Source organism: Pezoporus occidentalis, unplaced genomic scaffold (genome assembly GCF_034315485.1).
Source record: "Pezoporus occidentalis ecotype Australia unplaced genomic scaffold, CSIRO_AGI_Poc_V1 ctg267, whole genome shotgun sequence".
NCBI lineage: Eukaryota > Metazoa > Chordata > Aves > Psittaciformes > Psittacidae > Pezoporus > Pezoporus occidentalis.
This window is the reverse complement of record NW_026914578.1, coordinates 479,692-501,896: the sequence shown is the minus strand read 5'-3', so window position 1 is coordinate 501,896 and position 22,205 is coordinate 479,692. Positions and strand designations below refer to the sequence as shown.

At 51.8% G+C, this 22,205-nt stretch overlaps 1 protein-coding gene and 1 long non-coding RNA gene across 8 annotated transcripts in view; both read right to left on the bottom strand.

Moving 5' to 3' along the window:
- The window catches only part of SGIP1 (SH3GL interacting endocytic adaptor 1), a 49,893-nt gene extending 34,331 nt beyond the window's left edge, over positions 1-15,562 (bottom strand). For 6 of the 7 annotated variants that reach the window (XM_062624436.1, XM_062624438.1, XM_062624437.1 and 3 more), the window contains exons 1-3: positions 15,211-15,367; positions 14,991-15,035; positions 358-421 (exon numbers count right to left, since the gene is read on the bottom strand). In XM_062624436.1, coding sequence (XP_062480420.1) covers positions 358-421; positions 14,991-15,035; positions 15,211-15,358 — 257 coding nt within the window. In that variant the 5' untranslated portion in view covers positions 15,359-15,367. Of the gene's footprint in view, positions 1-357; positions 422-14,990; positions 15,036-15,210; positions 15,368-15,410 lie in introns of those variants that run through there. The other variant, XM_062624439.1, reaches the window with a different exon arrangement.
- Positions 1-20,969, bottom strand: part of LOC134166637 (uncharacterized) — a 59,488-nt gene extending 38,519 nt beyond the window's left edge. The window contains exon 1 of the long non-coding RNA XR_009965936.1: positions 20,811-20,969. This is a non-coding gene — a long non-coding RNA (uncharacterized LOC134166637). The remainder of the gene's footprint in view (positions 1-20,810) is intronic.
- Positions 20,970-22,205: the final 1,236 nt, after the last annotated feature.

Genomic DNA, 22,205 nt, shown 5'->3' with positions numbered 1-22,205 from the left:
ATCTGCTTAAATGGAATTTGCATCTAAAAAGACCTCAGCAGACGGCAGATGAGGAGCTTGGGCAGGGATTAATCTGCTGAAACTCCCAGAGGAGCAATTTCCTCCTGATCAGCGCTAACTGTCACCATCAATTGCGAACACGTGGAGAGCGGGCTGTGTGGAGCAGAGGAAACACCTTGATTTGCTGTGCACTGCGTGTCCAAGGGAAACAGCTTCAATGCATTTGTTCTTCCAAGACTTGATCCGAGGCTGATGAATGCCTGTGGTGCTCCGACTTCCTTCCTGGCCTGGCACCCCGGCATCAGCTTCTCCCCGGTATCAGCGTGCATTAAAGTGGTTTATAGCTCACTGACTTACGTGGAATCGGTATCCTTCTCTTTCTTCCGTATACCAAAGGCCTTCCTTGTACGTTTTTTCAATCCTGTGGGTAGAAGGGGTATAAACAAGAATGCAACATTGCCATCAGCCTTGACAGAAATCCTCCAGGAGGCTCCTTATTCCTTTGTTATTTATAAGGAAGGTTAAAATAGAAAGGCCCAAACCCAAGAACCACCCGCAGCACTTTGCAGGTGGTTTCTACAGTTGCTTGTGCCTCCTATTTGCCCACTTAACTCTCATTAACCTGCTCTCAGCATGTGTGACTACATATTTCACAGCTAATATTTCTAAGCTTACTGTCTTATGGGGACTGATGCACAGCGGGGAAACCTCTTTTTGGTGCAAAACCCACACAGCTGAAACCATGAGGCTGGTTGTCCTGCACTGATTCTTGATCTGCATAGTGCTTAAAATGATGCCTGGTGTCAATGATGCTGGAACCAGCTTGGAGCCCATCACGGCCATCACCACACTACTTAAAGAATGAATGGAGGAGAGAGGGTTTCTGAGATTTTCTCTCTCTTTTCCATCCTCAGAGCTACCCAGGAGAAGGATTTGAATGGCTGCTTGCAGCAAGGACTCCAAGGAAAGGATTGGGAGCATTTTTAGCACATTTCACTTGGCTGCTTTTCACACAGATGATGTTTCAGCTGTGGCTGGAAGCTGCTCTTGTGCTGGACACTGCTGGACACGCTCGTCATGAATCTCTGCCAGGAGCATGACAGCAATTAATGTAGGTCACAGCTTAATTTAGGGATTCTGGTAGCCACAGGAGCCAATATAAACCACAGTTCTTGAGACTAGAACAGCTATTTCTGGCCTCTTTCCCTTTCACAGCTCCTGGGAGTTGTGCCTTGGTCTGGAAGCCACCCAAATGTGCTGCGACGTGGGTCAGACGCTGCTGCAAGGGTGCAGCAGTGCTGTCGGGAGGTAAATGCAGTGCTCGCACTGATCCAATGTCAAATGATCCTGTGTCAAATGGCCAGAGCAAAGGTGCAGGGACCACAGCAGGTCCCTTCCCTGAAACCTCCTGGAAAGCACAGTCAAGCATCACAAGGCAAAGAGGGACCATCGCTAACCAGAGCCCACAGGGACGGAAGGCAGGAGGAGCAGGGTTGGCAGCACGCACCCTGTCCTGCTGCCTCCTCGCTGGGTGCCCAACCAGCTCTGCAGGGACTCAGCCATGGGTGCCTGCACACAGCAAGGAAACAGCTACGGGGTGAGTCTGCAGGGAAGATGAACACGCTGCCATTGGGAGTCCTGTTGGATGCACACATGCCTGCACAGCCCTGCACGCCTTCCTCTCCCCAGTGTGATATGCAGCAGCTTTCGAAGGTGAAGGCAAGGGTCAGTGGCACCAATAGGGGTTGCCAGGACTGAGGCATAGCTAACAACCAGTACACCGCTGTGCTCTGTTACACCAGAAGCACACAGCTGTACCAGTGCTAAAACCTGCTTTGTTATAAACCACTGACTAGGTTTCGATGAGAAAACCTCAACCTCAAGCAATGTGTTGAAAGAGCCAAATCTCCTGTAGCTCCCCTGAAACAGGCTCTGGATACCCCAGGAACATGGGAGCACTTATCCTCGGAGCTGTGTGCCCTGGCATAGTTCATTTATAGAATCCCAGCCTGGTTTGTGTTGGAAGGGACCTTAAAGCTCCTCCAGCTCCAACCCCTGCCACAGGCAGGGACCCCTTCCACTAGAGCAGCTTGCTCCAAGCCCCTGTGTCCAACCTGGCCTTGAACACTGCCAGGGATGGGGCAGCCACAGCTTCTCTGGGCACCCTGTGCCAGCGCCTCAGCACCCTCCCAGGGAAGAGCTTCTGCCTAAGAGCTCATCTCAGCCTCCCCTCTGGCAGCTTAAAGCCATTCCCCTTGGCCTGGCCCTGCTTCCTCTTATGATGCTGCTGGCAAACACTGGGTTTCTTTGGTCTGGCTCCTGCTTTGAACCTGCCATTGAATTGAAATTATTTCTCGTTTTCCCAGGAACATCCTACTCTTCTGGGCACTGGCACAAGCAACAAGCACTACGAACATGAGCTTACTGCAGCACATCATTAAACACTGGGTTTAAATATCACCATAACACAGTGGGATGCTCCATGCTTTCAGTAGCCCATGGCTGGGTGGTCTGTGGGCCAACATTAGGACCAAACAAGCCAGGGCAGGACAAGGAGATGTCCCCTCGGTGCTGCTCATGGAGCTTTGCGCTGGACACTATCCCCTGTGAAACGGGAAACTAAGAGGCTGCTCCTGAAAAAGCACACGCAGTGCACTTCCTTTCTCTCCCCAAGGCATTACATGGTCAGGGCAAAGGAATCCCTTATGGGATCCCACACAGCCCATCCTATGGGATCAATATGCCTTCACGCGCCGAACCCGTGGGCTCATCCTGCAACCTCACATGGACTCTGTTTTTACTACATAGTGCTGCTCAGCATTCCTTGTGTTTCTTCAAGACTCAAGCGAGTTATTAATAACCAAGGAAGGTTTCCATTCATCTCACCCCCTGGAATAACTTCATCCTCCAAACTCAAAGTAGAACAGGGAGGGCCGAAACCCCCAGAAATGAGTTCTTGCTCAGTCTTACATGAGGCAGCACCCGATTTGGCTGAGTCTTGTAACAAAGCCGTCTGCTCAGTTACACAACAGGCCCACCATCTGCTTTAAATGGGCGATGACTGAGCAAAACATGGGCAAAGTGGCTGCCCCTTCCAAGGTACAACAGCTTCACACGCTGCAATTGGTCCTCATCGAGCCGAACGGCTTCACGTGCTCTCCCTCAAAGCCTCAGAGTAGCCACAAGCCAAAGCTGAACTCATCACTGTGTGCCAGGGATCTCATTTCAAACACCAATGGCTCTCCAAATTTGGGAGCATTATTCATCTTTTATTTACTATTACTCTTTCTTTTCCTGGTATACCTGATAAGTGGCATCTGAGAAATAGGAATCATTATGAAGCTCTCTGTATCTTACTCTCAAGAACAACCAGCACCTTTTTTTTCCTACACCAAAGACTTTACACCTATAGAAATAACTCCAGTATCCCAAATTCAGCCTCTTGCCCTCCATTCCCAGGCAGCTGAAGCAGCTGCTGCTGCTTCTGGACCTCCAAATACTGAAGGGGGTCCCTAAAGGAAGAGCTATTCACTCAGCAGGATGGGCCTCATGAAAGCAGCACACCTCTCCAACAGGAGAGACATCAGGGAGAATATCTTTGCCTTAAACGCTCTTTTGTGATGACTAAAGGAAAAAGAAATGATTGAAATTAGTTCTACTTAGTCTGTGCATGAAGATAAACGTTATCTATTGCCATGCCAGAGGCTCAAGACCAAAGTAGCAGCAGGGAGGGGAGAGAATAAGGAAGAAGGGGGAGAAATAGGGGAGGCAATAAGAACTAATCACTCTTAGCTTTGTGTTTTCTTTGTTTTGGTGTGTGGAATTGTTTTGCACGCAACTTGGAGCTGGATTTGAGCATCCTGCTTCCCCACCGCACACAAACCTGAGTCTTACTGAATATACTGAGTCCAAAGACCTGGAAACCTGCTGCCGTTTCATAGCCAAAAGCTCTTTGTATTTGGGTTTGGCTTGCTTTACTAAAGCAATAATAATCCTCCCTTTGCTCAGTAAGACAAAGCAAAGGCAAGATAGAACTCCTGAAAACCTGAGTCATATCCAGAGGAAAAAGTCAAAGGGTGAATTAAAGCCCCAAATAAATAACCCAAAGAACAGTGTCTCGAATGCTCTCTGCAAGTCAGCCCAGAAGCTTCCCCTGCTTTGACACAGCGCCTTGGGCCCAGCTGCTGCACCAACCTTTTACATGAAAATGAGCATGTTTGGGCCATTGCAAACCCAGGGATTCTCAACTCCTTCACCCTCAGCAGCAGAAGAGTCAAGCCTCAGTGGCCACACTGCTTCAGTCCACGCTATTTTGTCCTTTCCCCACTGTATAGGATCGATTTAATTCTATTATCTATAATTAAATTAGTATACATCACGAGAGCATTTTAAATGCTTTACCTAACCCAGTCTTTGCATTCCAGCTCATTACCAGCCTCTCAGCAGGCTTAATAACGCAGTGAGGAGCCGAGCCCTCCGCACACTGCCTTGGTACAGCCATTAATATTTTAACCCCCTTCATTTACAAGTCTAATTGCTCCACAGAGGAGAGGATGGACCATCAGCGAGCAGCAGTGGGGCAGCAATGGCACCGCTTCTGTTGGCAGCCCAAAGGGGCTCGTCCTGCAGCAGCCTGGTCCTGCAGAGCATGGATGAAGCCTTCAGGAGACAAGGTCGTTTGCTGCTGTGTCATGGTAGGCACCAGGCTCCAGCCACAAACCCATCACCAGTAAGAGTCAACACAGGCAATAAATAACATGCTGATGTTATTTACTGCCACTGTTCCTGGGTTTCCTTCCTGGTACAAAATGGTGCACCTCAACTACTGCAGTCTTAGGAAAAAAAAAAATCACTTTTTAACCAGCAGCACTTGTATTTATCACTGACTTAACATTCCATCCCAGTACACCAATAGTTTCCAGTGCAAACTGGCACTAAAATACTACATTTAGCTTTGCCACGGCGGGCTAACAAAGCTGTCTTTGGTCATGAGCTTGCCAGGTGTTAAAGGGCCTTTCTTCACCCTGTTGGGCTTCCAGGGCACTGAAAACAATATAAGCTAGATAGCAAAGTCCCACACACGTGTATTACAATCTTCCACTTGCTTACTGCAGTCCCTACCTATTGGAAAATGGAATGGTGGCTTCACCACTGCATCTCTCGCTCTCTGCCAGAGCAGAACATGGCTGGGGTCTTGCCTGTGGCTTTCAGGAAAGGAAATACTTGAAAAGAAAAGTGAACAACAACAGCTGTGGGCTTCTTTTGAAAGGACACATAAATTAATGCTGAGAAGTTTGCTCCATTTCAGATGGAAGACACTGAAGGACTAAAAAGTTCTTCATTTTGAGTGACCCCAGAGCAGAGCCTCAGCTCACGGGGGAGTGATGAGGGCAGCCAAAAGTCTGGAGGAGATGGTGGTGGGCAGCTGTAAGAGCTTCAGCTATTCGGCACAGCACCAAAACCTTGTCAGGAGCAGCTGCATCGGCATCCAAACTTAACCTGGGGAATGGAAACGGGATGATGGAGGGACACCCATTGCAGTGGGCAGAGGTGATAAAAGACCCTGTGGCTGATTCAGAAATACAGTCACATTTTCAGCCATGAGGGTAACTGAGTCTCTGAACAGGTTGTGGTGAACTGCCTGAGGAGGTTTTGAATTCAACACCTCCCTAAAATTACAGATCTCATTCCAGCCACTAAATGCAAAGAGCTCGGATGAAGTCCTGTGGCCACCACCACGTGTCCTGCCTGTCCCGCAGCAGCAGCCCCCATACTGGCTCAGCTCCGAGCATCCATCCCCATGTATCAGGAGGAGTTTGGGCTCCTAGCGCCTTTACATCTTTCCCATTCCCTTAGGTCTGCACCTTTCTCCCTCTGCAAACCACCCAAATACTCCTTGCAGCAGAGTCAGGAATTCAAAGGGCTGAGCATGCAAGGACTGCTGAACACCGGATCATTGCTCACAGGTTATTCACCAACCTCAGTAAAGAAGCTGCAGGAACACCTTGCTGCCTGCTGACCCCAGGCATTGTTAACACCACCTTTCAGAGCCCCCAGGTGTGTGACAGGCAGGGACGTGGCACACAGGCACCTCCACTGATCCTGTCAGTGAATTCAATGTGGGTACAGTTGTGGCTTTCATTCCCGCCTGGCACACACACAAGAACACCAGATGCATTTCTAAAGGTTGCTGTGCTGTGTAAGAAGTTGTCCAGGACAGGCTCTCCCTCCCACATGATGCTCAGGCTTCTATTCTGAGGAGGTTTCAGGTTTTTGGTGTATCAGGAAAGGATGACAACGGTGCTCCCAGATGCCTCCCTTGGCTCCAAGCTGCAGGAGGCCATTGGACTTGTTCAGGAGAAACCCACCCAGGAAACATCACCCATGCTGGTATTTCCTTCTCACTCCCCCACAGCAAAGCCCACTGCAAACCTCTCCTCCTCTTTGCAAGGCTTTGCCATCACCTCTGCTCCTCAGCCAGCAGCAGCTCCCATCTCACAGCCCTGTTGTCAAAGGCATCTCCTTAAAACCCATTGCTCCACGCACACCACAGGTTCCCAGCAACCCCTTTGACAATTTTCCATGAAGAACACACCAGTTTTCCTGCTCTGCTGTTCACACAGAACATAAGGACTTACTAAACCCCACCAAAACCCTTCCCACTAAGAAACGGCCTTCCATCCACCCATGACTTATGGACCAAGGCAACCCCACTGCAGCCAACATCCATGAGCTCCCATTCCCGATTTCCCGGGTGAAGAGAACACCCAGGTTGGCAGGAAGATGCTTCCTTGGGGATAAGGGACAAATCCAGGCGACTTGCCAGGGAAAAGCATCATTTGCTCTCAGTTTGGTCATCCCATAAAAAATAATTGGCAATATTCACATTTGCATACGATGAGGATTTAAACCCAAAATAAAGCCTGACGAGACACTTCTTCCCAGTTCCTCTCCCCATCCTGTTCCTCCCACAGTCTGCTGTCAAACCATTATCCTGATTTTAAAGCAGTGATTAACTGTGGCAATAGTGTAACTAAAAATAAGAGCAGGAGACCTGACCCGAAGAAAAGCTTCATTTCCAGGCAGTGTTTGACTAAACTGATGGAGCTTCTCCCACCCATCTGTCTCCCTGCAAAGGAGCTGTGCAAGGGGAACGAGCTCAAGACCCCTATGGGAAAGGAACCAGGTAACCATGAGGCATAAACGACCTTATAATAAATAACTTGGACAATATAAATGGCCTTATTGTTAATAACTCTTACAGGCTTCTTTTGCATCTTCTGTACTAACACCAGAACCATGCCAAACCCCTGCAAAAACCTGAACAAGGGGAAATGGGTTTAAACTTAAACAGAGGAAGTTCAAGGGCATGGATTAGGCAGAAGCTTTTCCCTGTGAGGGTGCTGAGGCACTGGCACGGGGTGCCCAGAGAAGCTGTGGCTGCCCCATCTAGGCTGATGTTTGAGATGCGAGATGCTCTTAAAGCTGATGCTGCCTGTAACAAGAGCAGGGCACAGGATCCAGCCTGTCTGACCCGCACCCACTGCGTGATAAGCGTGATGCTGGGTGATGTTTTAAGAGAAGCACAAAACAACCAAACACCCACTGAAATGCACACATGGATCTAAGAGCCTGACACCCACTTATTATTAATTGTTAGCTCTAACAACAGTATCCATCTTTAGTGATTTCTATAGACCCAGCTTTAGAAAGCCAACATATTTGTGTGGCTGTATGAAATCCTGCAGGCACCCAAACTGGGGGCTGCAATGGTGCTGATTATAGAATCCCAGCCTGGTTTGGGTTGGAAGGGACCTCAAAGCTCCTCCAGCTCCAACCCCTGCCCCGGGCAGGGACCCCTTCCACCAGAGTAGCTTGCTCCAAGCCCCTGTGTCCAACCTGGCCTTGAACACTGCCAGGGATGGGGCAGCCACAGCTTCTCTGGGCACCCTGTGCCAGTGCCTCAGCACCCTCCCAGGGAAGAGCTTCTGCCTAAGAGCTCATCTCAGTCTCCCCTCGGGCAGGTTAAAGCCATTCCCCTTGGCCTGTCACTAAGGGATGAGGGCAGGCTGTGAAACCTGCCCCCAGCACCACCACAGCTCCTATCCTCCTCAACCAAGCCATCCCAAGCCCTCTGCGAGATCCCACACATCCCACACATGATGACACTAATCTCAAGTTGATGTTTTAAATTCCCTGAAACACGTAGGTGGAGACTTGAAGATTTTTATTCCTCAATAACTCCCTCAAAAAAGGGTCATAATTTAAATGAATTTAAATGCAAAGGAAGATGTGCCAAAGTCAGGGGTGCTTTTCCAAGGCTGGGGTGGGTAAGGATCAACTCCCAGATAATACAGGCTGCAAAGCACAACTTTCCCAGTCCTGATACCTTACTGCTTTCAAATAATATAACCATTGTCAGCACTAATCCAGTGTAAATGGGGACATGGTAGGGAACTTCCCCTTTCCACCTCTGCAGTGAAGCCCACTGGTGTGGAGGGGAGGAGATGGGGTTTGTTGGACACTGTATGAAATCAAACCACACTTAAAACTAACTCGAAGACTGAAGTGAAGAGTTCTGTGAGGCTGTAAGTGCAAAAACCCCTCTTTCAGTCACACAGATAAAGCAAAAAAACCTTCAAAAGCCCCCCAAAACGTCAGCTTGCAACTGAACTTCTATTAAAAACAAAGAGCTGAGGGTAGTCAATAGCTGGCAAGGCAAACAGGGCTACACTTGTACTACTGCACTGCATGTGAGCATCCCACACTGCTGACAAACACAGTGTGCCAGCCAGGTGTTTGCCTTTTTCCTACTGAACCTGTAGGAACTCAAGTGTAGTGTCTTAAGAACAGAGGCTATATTGGGCCAGCAAAGGAAAGGGGAAGGCCACCACATGTGAGACAGCCACCGTCACACGCCATAGGCTTCTCAAAGGCAGACAGGTTTTTAGTGATGGTCTCCAAATACAGCAGGGTTTGGGCATCCAAATAGTTTAAGGTTGCTGCTTTAGGAAGGAGCTCTGCCCTTGCCCCCCTTCCAATTTTCCCTCTGAAATGCTCCCTTTCAGACCCCAGCCACGGGTCATGATCCCTGGAGCAAGTGCTGGGCAAATCACGTTTTATACCACCTACAGCTTCACAGCCTCAACACGAGCATTTAGGGAAGGTGCTTCCACTCAGAACCATGTTTTGCATAGAATCCCAGCCTGCTTTGGATTGGAAGGGACCTTAAAGCTCCTCCAGCTCCAACCCCTGCCACGGGCAGGGACGCCTTCCACCAGAGCAGCTTGCTCCAAGCCCCTGTGTCCAACCTGGCCTTGAGCACTGCCAGGGATGGGGCAGCCACAGCTTCTCTGGGCACCCTGTGCCAGCGCCTCAGCACCCTCACAGGGAACAGCTTCTGCCTAAGAGCTCAGCTCAGTCTCCCCTTGGGCAGCTTAAAGCCATTCCCCTTGGCCTGTCCCTACAGGCCCTTGCCCAAAGCCCCTCTCCAGCCTTCTTGCAAGTCCCCTCTAGGCACTGGAAGGCTGTTTTCCACCTCTGCTTCAGACCCTGTGATGGAGGTGCAAGAGGAACAGACACCTGATTTCTCCTGTAATTTGTTTTCTAAAGTCTCTTTAAAATTTGAATAATACCCATGAATCATGCAGAAAGTCTCTGCCTTGGCAAAGGAGCCCAAATTGCTGCGCTTGGGCACCAGCTCGAGATGCCCAAGGGCACGCTTTAAACCGAGGTTCAGTCCAAGGAGGCATTTTGCAGACCCGTCACGTTTTGCCCCATTTTCTATCTTTTATACCCCCCAAATTAAACCCTCTTTGGGTTTGCTTCAGCTTCCACGTCTCACTGGTTATTTTAGTTGCAAGGCAAACATCGAGCTTTGCTGCCTCACACGTATTTTGCTTTAAATCTTCAACATCATCATGTTGGCACCACACGGGTTTTAAGTGGCAAGTACCACCAGCCCCAATCCAAAGCATTCCCCAGACTCACAGGGGTTGGGGGGGACCTTTTGCTTCATAACTGGTAGTTTTCAGCTAGAGTCTTCTTATCCCTTCCCTCCCTTTGCACGGAGAGACATGCTGCCAGTGGACTACAGCTGGAAAAACCCAGCCCAGCCCAGCGGGGAGGGTTTGAATGCCTGCAAAAAGGGATGTTCCCATTTTTTGCCCTTCCATAAACTAGAAGGTGCTACTGCAACCTGCTCAGCTCATGGAGACATTTAGTATAACTGTAACATAGACTTTAGTATAACTTTTCTTCCTACATGTTCTCACCATAGCATTTGCCTCCACCGGAGTGACCAAGGGCAAATCAGAATCAATCATAGAATGGTTTGGGTTGGGAAGGAGCTTAAAGCTCCTCCAGCTCCAACCCCTGCCACGGGCAGGGACACCTTCTACTAGAGCAGCTTGCTCCAAGCCCCTGTGTCCAACCTGGCCTTGAGCACTGCCAGGGATGGGGCAGCCACAGCTCCCCTGGGCACCCTGTGCCAGTGCCTCAGCATCCTTGTGTTGAACAATCAAACCATCTCCTCTTGCACTCATGGAAGAACAGTTTCCACACCAATGCCAAGGCCTGTCAGTTATGCAGCAGGGTCCAGCAGGTCTGTAAAAATCCCCCTTGCATCCCAGAGGACACAGCTGGAGATGCTCCTGCAAGACAAAGCCTCTTTGCAAGCCCAAGCTTGGTCATGGTCTACTGCTCAAACAATGCATTGGAAAACACAGGTCCTGGTTTAGTGTTATGGTCCTAATGGATCTCTTTTGCTATCCATGCCTAGATTTAGGTTAATTGTATCAAACCTGCTATTAGCTTTCCCAAATAAAACCCAAACTTTTCTAGTAGGCCATTTCCTTGCTGAATCCCACACTGAGCACATTTAAACACACCATTCACTGAAACCATAGCACCAAAACAGAATAAAGCCACGTTTTTGCCCTAATCAAGAAAAAGACTTTTTAATGTGCCCTTAAATACTCTGCTCCCAGCACTACCTGTTCAGCACAATGAAAACACAAGACCTGGAGACAACTATTGCCAAAAGATGACTCAAGAAAGTCTTGGCCATTTTGGATGTGCCCAGTTACCCATGCAAGTTCCTAGAGGACCCCGCTTCCAGAAACATGTGCAAAAAGCCAGATATTTCCACTCTGAGAGAGCTTCCCTCCAGCAAACATGACATTTGGGCTCACACAGGTACTGTTTCCTACAGAAGAAATGACCTTCTCCCATGTAACCATGGCTGCTCCCATTAGCCACAGTGCTGTCTTATCTTTCTGAACATCACAGAGCTTCTGGCTGGGGTGATACATTGCAGCAGTGATTTCAAAACTTAATTAGGCTGCATAAAATACCTTCAGTACATTGGAGATGCAACAGATGGATTAAAAAAGGAGATAAACTTGTTCCTGTGCACGGATGTTTACCTTAACAACGCATCCAATGTTTTTCTGAGTACTGCAGAGTAATTTTACAATCCAAGAGAACATCTAATTACCTCATATCAACAGACACACATGCAGAGAGCTTTCCAGCATGTCGTGGAACCTTTCCCACAGAGGCTTGGGTCCTAGATCTACTGCTGACATGCAATACAGTTCTGCTTCAGGTTATATGCCCCATCCCTGGCAGTGTTCAAGGCCAGGTTGGACACAGGGGCTTGGAGCAAGCTGCTCTAGTGGAAGGTGTCCCTGCCTGTGGCAGGGGTTGGAGCTGGAGGAGCTTTAAGGTCCCTTCCAACCCAAACCAGGCTGGGATTCTACTCAATGGTTCCATTTTTCTCACTTCAAACCTGGGAGGGTTTTAGTCCCCATCCCCAACACCTACTTCCCACCTGTAAGTGAAGCCGGGCATGGCAAAGCATCCCTAATGTGGATGGTGAGCAACAGCAATACTTGTGCACCCTGCATCCCACCATGCTATGGAGGACCACCCTCTTCTGGTGATTGAGACACCATGAGGCAAGGGTTCAGCATGCCTGGTTTCCTGAGACAGCATCCACGCTTGGGTATCATTGCAATTTTTAAGCATACAGTGAAAAATATGCACCAGGAAAGAGAAGAAAAAAAATCCATATCGGGTTGAGAACAAACTAGTACAAATGGCAGAACCTGCATGGTTCCCAAGGAGCCAAATTCTCTCATTTTCAAAAAGGAGGATCAAAAACCATCAACCAAGCCAGGCTCATTCCACTGGCCATGGGTAATGCTGACGGCTGCATGCTCTGCGCCCATGGGTATAAGCACATGCTGGGCAAGTAAAGACTGGCTCATCCCAAGCTCCACCCTCAGCTTCCAATATTTTGGTGAGACAAGTGATTTAAATAATTATAACACTAATAAAACCCCCTTAAAATGTTTAACGCCCCATAGAAAGAGAAAACTGTGGCTGTTCAGCCTGGAGAAGAGAAGGCTCCTGAAGGGAGACCTGAGAGCAGCTCCAGTGCCTGAAGGGGCTGCAGGAAACCTGGAGAGGGGCTTGGGACAAGGGATGTAGGGACAGGCCAAGGGGAATGGCTTTAACCTGCCAGAGGTTGAGGAGACTGAGATGAGCTCTTAGGCAGAAGCTCTTCGCTGTGAGGGTGCTGAGGCGCTGGCACAGGGTGCCCAGAGAAGCTGTGGCTGCCCCATCCCTGGCAGTGTTCAAGGCCAGGTTGGACACAGGGGCTTGGAGCAAGCTGCTCTAGTGGAAGGGGTCCCTGCCCGTGGCAGGGGTTGGAACTGGGTGAGCTTTAAGGTCCCTTCCAACACAAACCAGGCTGGGATTCTATGTTTACTGCAGGGAATCACAGATACTCTGTGCAGGTTTACAAGTTTCAGATGAAACCTAAGCGCATTCAAAAGCATGCTTATCTTAAAATAAAGACATATAAATGAACACCTCATCAAGGTGCCAGTGTTCCAGTTGGACGTTGCTCACAAAAGTCTCACTCTCCCACAAATAGAACCAGTTTCCAACCGGTTAAAAACTCACCAAAAGCAGTAATTATTTCTTCTCATTTTCTTGCTATCATTCTAGGTTCCTGCACCATTGGCTAGATGCGGAACAACGTGTTACGCAGCTTCAGAAGTTGCAGATAATGGGGAAATTTTGGAAATAATAGGTAAAAGCTACCCATAAGATTTTTCTTTCTTAATGCCTGGATCACAAAAGGTGATTCCATGTTCACCATAGACCAATGAACCTGCTGCCCCAGACCTGGCCAACATCCCCAGCGCCTTGGCCACGGTGGCCAAGGCTCCTACACAGAGGCAACCCTTGGGCATGTCCCAAGCAAGGCAAAAATCCTCCAGGAAAAACAATCCACACCAAAAAACCTCCAAAACACACAACCCCCCCCCAAGCACCCACCCATCTTCCCCCCATCCAGCCTCTAAACTACTTAAATAACACAAACTGCGAACTGCAGGAGGCCAACTTCAATTTAGCCACATTCATTCCTCCACAGACGTAGGCACTTTTGAGAGAAACCACGTTCTGAATGATATCTTCTCTCAAATGACCTGTTCCTGCACGGCCTGGGTGCCTGGTCCCCAGTCATGTATGTCAGCACGGTGTAATGGGCTCGATGTCATGGCTTAAAATGAAAGTCTCTTTTGATGGTGACTATCGTCGGTATTAAAGGAGACGTTGACATGAGGCATTTCCTGCCATCAAAGAGCACCACCACTCATTTTCTTAATGCCAAGACACAGAAAAAATAGCAGGAAGCAATTCCCGTGTGCTTACACATGGCCATTACAGCACCCGAATTCCCAAGGTTAGGCAAATAATTCAAGTCAATAGGAGAAGTCTCGATTGCACAGACCTTGATGCCTCCCTAGGTTAATGTGGAGCGGGTGGCAGAGCACGATTTGCAGGGACACACCAAGAGGAAGCCCAATTTCTGCCTGTCATCTCGGGAAGGCCGGGAATGCCGGTTAGCATGAAGGCAGCGCCGCGAGCACAGTGCTGGATGCGGCTCCATGCAGCCCTCCCCAGGCTGGGCCCTGCTGCCTCGGCCAATGGGCCAGGAAATACAAATCCAAGGGAATATTTTGACATCCTCAGGTCTCTCCAATAGATCATTTTTACTTAGCAGAAATAAAGGAGAAATATATTCCCTCCAGTACCCATTCTGCTCAGAATACAAATTAAAGTCTTCCTTTCCCTGCATCTGACTTCAGCAGGCATTAAAAAATTAAATAGAATTAAAAAGAGCTTTACATACAGTCGAGACAAATGACATAGGTTAAAATCTCTTTAATGCCCAAAGGCTTTTCCCACACAGCATCAGACACAGTCTCACAACACTCTCCTGCTCGGAGCCCATATTTCCTTCTCATTTATTCCAGTAAGCCACAATCCAACACCCCCCCACCAGAGCCTGCGCCTTCAAACCAGTGACACAACATGGCAAAAAATGACCCTAAGTTTAAATATCCTTGTTTCCTGCTGGAAAGATGCTCCTCCATGCAGTGTAAACCCACTGAATCCCATCCAGCATCGCCAGGCTTCACAGCCCCGGTCTGTGCACGCAGCTAACGCTTAAATTCACCCTCTGTGCATCACAGCAAGTGGAAAAAAGCGGGTTTCCAAGCAGAGGATAAAATAATGCCTAAAGGATCCTAATTCCAACCAACCCACCCGGGTTGGGGTTCATCTCTCTGCCCAGGCTGCTGCCTGGAACTGGCAGCTCTGATGGACAGCCGGGTGTTTGCCTACCCCGAGCTGCCTACACAGGGCTGGGGAGGGAACTGCAAATAATCTGATGGGCTTGATATTATATCACCATCCGCCAGCTTGCCGGCAGTGGGCAGGGAGCTTCGGTTCGACTGGGATTAGGGGGAGGGGAGGATTTAATTTTATTATCATTATTATTATTATCATCATTATTTGGGGGGGTCTTTAATAGAAAAAGGATTCACACGCGCAGGTTGAGAGCATCCTCCTTCCCCCACGGCTTTGAAAACTCCAGTGATCCCGAAAGACATGCTCAGATCATCACCTACCTTCCATCATGGTGGCAGAATTGCATTCCTCAATTTCCAAGGAGCCTGAAAAAAAAAAAAAAATACAGGAGAATACGATCCCAGTTACCAGATGCTGAACGGGAGCCCCTCCACCAAACGCCTCCGATCCCGCTCAGCTGCCGGAATAAGGAGGAGGGGGAAAACCCGTGCGCTGAGGGGCTAAGGGCAGGCCATGGATGCTCTGCTGTGCCTGTATCACCTCCAGGAGCACCGGAGGATGCTGAGAGAAAGGGAGGACGAGCCGGGCTCCGGCGCAGCCAGTCCCTCCCGCCCCGCACCTCCTCACATGCGCGCTCGCTCCCGACACCCCCCCCCCCCCCCCGGGAACACACCAACCTATTTCCCATCTTTTCCCCCTTTCCTTTCCACTTTCACCAAAAGCATAACCCCTCTCCGTACCTCGTGACGCACTTCCCCTCCCTCTAATCCTATTGCAGCGGCTGGGGGAGCCGGATTAATGCCCGGGTGCTGTCAGATTAGGGAGACGGGCTGGCGACGAGGGAGGGGGGGGAAGAGATGAACCCAGGCTGGATGAGGCAGCGGAGCTCGCTCCGGGCCCGGCTCCCGCAGCCATTCAAGAGGGAAACGCATCGGGCTGACGTCACATCGCCTGCAATTAGCCCCGAGAGGATGATGAGGAGAAATTTCTGCCGGGATTGCCTTCCGACAGCGCCTGGGAAGCGGCTCCATGGGAAGAGCGGCGCCGGCACCCCCGGAGCGGGGAACAAAAGAGGCTGGGGAGGGAGGGAGGGTGCAAGAGCCGAGCCCCGGCTCTGCCTGGGGACCCCCCATTTCCCATCACCAGCCGGAGCCACCCTCCAGGAGATGCCATCAGAGCCTGCCCCGGCCAACTGACACATCCCGTTTCTCTGTCAGCCCCGGCTTCCAGCTCCCCTCAGCACAGCGCTGAGCCGCAGCCGGCCCCGAATGCACTGCGGGACCCTCCCTGGCTTGGGAAGCACCTCTCAGAGCTGCTTACAAGGGCTGGGGGTGACGGGGAGTTCCAGCACAGGGGTTATGCGGGACACCACCGGGTTTACCCCAGTAAATACGTGAGGCACAAATCCGGTCCTGGCAAAATGGGGTCTAAACAGCTCAGAAAGTTCAGACACCCCTGGAGAAGAGAAGGCTCCTGAAGGGAGACCTGAGAGCAGCTCCAGTGCCTGAAGGGGCTGCAGGAAAGCTGGAGAGGGGCTTGGGACAAGGGCCTGTAGGGACAGGCCAAAGGGAATGGCTTTAACCTGCCCGAGGGGAGACTGAGATGAGCTCTTAGGCAGAAGCTCTTCCCTGTGAGGGTGCTGAGGCGCTGGCACAGGGTGCCCAGAGAAGCTGTGGCTGCCCCATCCCTGGCAGTGTTCAAGGCCAGGTTGGACACAGGGGCTTGGAGCAAGCTGCTCTAGTGAAAGGGGTCCCTGCCCGTGGCAGGGGCTGGAGCTGGAGGAGCTGAAACCAGCCTGTTTCAGCATTTGCCAATGCAGCTTTTCTGTGTGACCTTGTGTCTGATGGAACCTCAACCTCCACCTCTCACCCTGCATCACCGTCTTTAGGACCACTGAAGGCAGCCACACGTTTCTCAGGACCTCACTCTGCACACAGGCAGGGAAAGCAAAACCCATATTGTTTTCCTATTTAAAAAAAAAAATAAACCTTCCCCCCCCCCCCCATTTAAAATTCTACCATTTTTCCCATTAAAAAAAAATCTTTCCCCATTAAAAATTCCTATCTTTCTTCTATTAAAAAAAAAAACAAAACAAAATAAACAAATCTACTCATTTCCCCCCATTAAACAAATAATTCTCATTTCCCCCATTGAAACCCTCCCAAAGCCGAGCACCTCCGAGGGTCTGGATGCACCACTGGGGAAACAAGACTCAACCCCACATCAGAGCCTCCAGCCTTGAGTATCCCAACCCAAAGCATCCCCAGCCGCAGCCCTCACCCATCACAGCACCGAGATGCCCCCAAGGGCTGGGATTATTTAACAGATGGTGGGTTAATCCCTGCAGGAGCCCCCGTGACCTGTCCCAACTCCCGGCACCTTCTGCACGGGCACAGGGCAGTGGGATGGGGATGGTGCCTGTGGAAAATCCCTTTGTAATCCCAGGGTGAGCACAATGAGATGAACGTGGCTCCATTGTCCCCCCCCCCCAAGAACACCCCAAGGAGAGAGGCTGGCACAGTGACAGGATGTCTGGGTGATGGGCATGCACACACCATGTCCAAATCCCTCTGGAGACACCAAAATAACACCTATCCTTATCACGGCGCTGCTGTAGCCATCCTGCATCCCAGTGGTGCTGCTTCCCATGACACTCCTCAGCCAGGTTTATCCTTCTTAACCAAGCAGGAAGAGCTGTAACTTCCCTGCAAACACCTTCCCAAGCTGGCAACGGGTAAATAAGTTGTTGTCACCAAGCTCCTCCATTTCACAGCATCCCCCACACTGTGCCCCCATAACCCACGGTAGCACAGGTGGGGACCCCTGCATTACTGCTAATCCCAGCACGGCTCCGGCTTGCTCAGCTCTGTGGGATGTCTCGACCTTATGAAATAATTCCTGTCATGGGGCAAGAGCGAAACTCGGCTTCCCGAGGGTAAAATTAACCCTGAGCTAACCTGGGGCAGCAGCACAAGAGGGACGTGGAGCTGCTGGAGCGAGGCCAGAGGAGGCCATGGAGATGCTGCGAGGGCTGGAGCAGCTCTGCTCTGGAGCCAGGCTGAGAGAGCTGGGCTGGGGCAGCCTGGAGAAGAGAAGGCTCCTGAAGGGGAGACCTGAGAGCAGCTCCAGTGCCTGAAGGGGCTGCAGGAAAGCTGGAGAGGGGCTTGGGACAAGGGCCTGTAGGAGTTAAACACATCCTTGGCAGTGCTCAAGGCCAGGTTGGACACAGGGGCTTGGAGCAAGCTGCTCTAGTGGAAGGGGTCCCTGCCCGTGGCAGGGGTTGGAGCTGGAGGAGCTTTCAGGTGCTTTCCAACCCAAACCAGGCTGGGATTCTGTGACACCATGAACCTGCTCCCTGCACTGGCTCTTCCCATACCCAGGAGGCACAGGGAAAGCCTTGTTCCTGGTACCCCAGCAGGGCAGCGTGCCAACGAGCCCATTCATTCCAAGGCAAAAATTGCTACTTGTGGATTTCTATACGATTCCCAACCGCAGCAGCTGACACAGGGCCATTTCCCAGCTAAAGCACGGGCAATCTCAGGCAGCTCCTGAAGGATACGCGCTCCGGGGCTGCAGCAAACACCAACAGACAAGTCAATGGCATTAACAAAATGAAAGGCAGAAAGTGAGTCACTGAGCACATTACTCACATCCCAGCAGAGTCATGCTTGAGGTGCATGTGACAGGCGCCAGGAAGAGCCCGGCTCGGCCCCGGCCAGGACAGGGTGCCCCCGGGATGCAGCACGGACAGGGATTTGCTATATACAGCTCCAATCCTTGTCCCCACGCAGGATCCGGCCCTGGCAAATCCCCCAGCATTAGCAGCAGTAACGGGCAGCCGGTGCCTTGTTTACATCCACGCCTGGGGCTCCACAGCCCCTTTGCTAAACCATAGTTAAACCTTCAGTAAAATAAGCTCATCCTTCATCTGGTGCTGGTGGGAACGCGGTGGAGGAGGCCAGACCCTCAGCATCCCCATTACTGATCGCTCCCGTCACCACACAGCACTGGGGTTTCCTCCCCATCACTGCAAACTAGACTTTCCAACAGAGTTCAGCTATTTGCCTCTAGAAAATCAGGTTTTTCCATGCAGGACACTGGAGGATTTAAATCCTGGGATGCAGGACTCACTGTGAACATTGATGGTGGTGTTCTGCCATAGGACAGCTGGGGACAAACCCAAAGCCTTGCACAGGCTGCCATCTGGGCTCTGATAAAGTGACGTATTTACAAGATACCTTGCTCAAAAGGCTTCTCCCGACCAGGGAAGGGGGCTACGGGATGCAGGGCTCAACCAGGAGCATCTCACCCAGGTCTCCTGCATGGAGCCAGAGCAGCCCATCAGCCACATCCTCAGCACCAAATACCCTCACACAACCTTCTCAGGAATGCTGCAGACTGTGGAGCTGAACCTAAACATGCCGCACCTTGGGATGCTATCCGGCTGGACCATAGAATCATAGAACATTTAGGGTTGGAAAGAACCTTAAGATCACTCCACATCATGCTTTGCACAGCCATCATACGTGCACTGAGTCCCATGGCAGGAGCAGGGCTGGACCAGCCCCCGGACATCACAGGAATGACCCCCAGCTCATCCCTTGACACTGAGCACAGGATCCCATCACCACCCTTCAGGGTGGGAGCAGCAGGGACGAAAGCAGAGGAGCATCTCCCACCCGCATCCCAGCGCATCCCGGGCACAGGGCCCCTTTCAGGCTGCAGCTGCTCCTCGCTCCACAATACAGCCCGTTACCTTCTGCTCTATTAGTTTCCTGCTCTATTCATCCCCGGTTTTCCCACGCACAAAGAGCCACCGAGCCCTTTCCATCTCACTGAGCTGCTCCGAGGACTGACACAAGGGATGCGGGACGAGCCAGGTCCCTGGGAGAGAGCCCTCTCCCATGGGACATGGACTTGGAGAGGGCGGAGAGCTGGATGGGTGCCTGCTTTCCCAACAGCGCCAGGGAAAACGTGCTTATCCCGCATTTAAAGGGAGACTCAGTGCACTGGGCTGTCCTCTGGATGGAGGGGAGGGCACAACCTCAGCATGGAAGCAGCTCCCTGGGGAAGCACCAGGAGCAGAGCACAGGCACACGCTGCACCCTAAGCCCCTTCCTGCCCTTCAGCTGCCTCTTGCCTTCACTCACTGGCGCACAAGGAAACAGCCCCAGGGAGACACAACCCCGCTAGCCCCAACATGCCCCTGCCAAGTGCTTTGCACCCTGTCAAACACCCCCCAAAGCACCCAGAACCAGCCCAGCAGCATCCCACAGGACCCCAAACCGTCCTTGGTGGGAGCAGCCCCTGTAATCCCAGCCCAAGTCACAACCGGGCTGGGAACAGGCAGTGGCTCCCCTGAAACCCCCTCACGGGACCGACCACCTCCATCCCCAGGCCTGAGCTGGATGTGGGGCACGGAGGGGCCCAAGCAGCCATGGACCAGCACCAGGGAGCTCACTCGGTGACCCCCCAACACTCACATTTTGGCGAGCAGGGCCCCTCCGCCGCGGCAGGGAGGTGCTGGCAGCGCAGAGCCGCAACGTGCGCGCTCAAGGGGTGGTTTAGCGCTGCCGGGTTTAATCACTACCAGGTAAGCGGAGGTAATCAGGCTGCACCCTGGGGCGGAAAAGCACGGTGGGAGCCCCACGCACACCCTGCTCCCGCCGGGAATCCTGCTCCGTGCCTCCGCACGGCGACCAGCGGCAACCAAAACCCACCTCCGCCGCGCCGGGAGGGTCACCATGGGGCAGCACCGCGCCACAATGGACCTTCCTCTGCTCTGCCCTCCTCTTCCTCCTCCGAGCAGCCTCCTCCCAGCACCAGGAGCTCCTCCTGGCTCCCACCCACAGCCGGGTAATCAGGGTGAGCACCTGCCCCAGCGCCTCAGCTCACTCCCAATGGGATGAGGAGCAGCTGGATGGGGCCCAGGGATGCTCTGAGCTCCAAACCCAGCACCTCTGCAGCCCCCCCCCATACACCCAGGTGGTCACTGCTGCTGGGTATCAAAGGGACCAACCACCCACATGTCCAGTAAAGAGATGGAAGAGGGAACACTGTTTTGGTTTGGGGTTTTTTGCTGGGGAGAGGGGCTTTGGATCAAGGGCCTGTAGGGACAGGCCAAGGGGAATGGCTTTAACCTGCCAGAGGGGAGACTGAGATGAGCTCTTAGGCAGAAGCTCTTCCCTGTGAGGGTGCTGAGGCGCTGGCACAGGGTGCCCAGAGAAGCTGTGGCTGCCCCATCCCTGGCAGTGTTCAAGGCCAGGTTGGACACAGGGGCTTGGAGCAAGCTGCTCTAGTGGAAGGGGTCCCTGCCCGTGGCAGGGGTTGGAGCTGGAGGAGCTTTAAGGTCCCTTCCAACCCAAACCAGGCTGGGATTCTGTGAAGAAGTCATTTAGGAACACTGAAGAAGACCTCATGCACCCCCCAGTTGGGGGTTTGCAGCCAGCAGCCCCACTTCACACCCCACATCTCAGCATTGCTAAGCCCATTTTGGATGTGATCACTGAGGGCATCAGCATTTCAGAACGGGAACAGCCCTGTCCATGTGCCCCCTGGCACGGGTCAGGGGTCAGCTCTGTGCCCCGGCCCCCAGCAGCCCCACACGGCATCCAGCATCCCCATCAGGCACAGGGAAGGGGGACCCCAACTCCAGCCTTTGGGCATTGACGGGGAAGCCCCAGAAGTGCCATTTCATCCAGTTCCACCCAAAGAGACATCGATTGATTTGAACCGCTGCACCCTGAGGGTGGGAAGGAGCTCAGCAGCACATGGGGAGGGGGGGAGCAGCATCAGCTTTCAAATGGAAGATGAAGTGTGCAAACCAGTGCCAGCTGTGGGCATTGCAAAGAAGCTCCTTCTGTTTTGGACACCGCTCCCTCCTTAGACATGAGAGACATTAAAACAGCTCCAAGCTCCTGTGTTGTTCCCTTCTTCCCCATAGTTTAAGCATTATCTTAAGGAGGGTATTAATGAGCAAGGGGAAAGATGTCAAAGAATGAGGCTGGGATTACTGGTGATCCACAGCAAACCACACTGAAGGGAGCCTGAGATGCACTGAGTGCTCCTGCTCCAGGCAGCTCCCACCTCAGGCAGGTTTTTGGGGGTGAGGTGGAGGTTTCAGCCCAAATAACTCAGCTGAGAATAAGGAAAATAATAAAAACTGTGGTGTTTTAATGGTGAAACTGTTCTTACCACCGTTCTGCTGCAAAACCCCCCAACGTCTGCTCCCCCAGCCCTGAGGGTGTGCTCTGGGGATGCTGCAAGGGTTTACGTGGATTCTCAGAGAACTAAGGAATGGTTTGGGTTGGAAGGGACCTGAAAGCTCCTCCAGCTCCAACCCCTGCCACAGGCAGGGACACCTTCCACTGGAGCAGCTTGCTCCAAGCCCCTGTGTCCAACCTGGCCTTGAGCACTGCCAGGGATGGGGCAGCCACAGCTTCTCTGGGCACCCTGTGCCAGCGCCTCAGCACCCTCACAGGGAAGAGCTTCTGCCTAAGAGCTCATCTCAGTCTCCCCTCGGGCAGGTTAAAGCC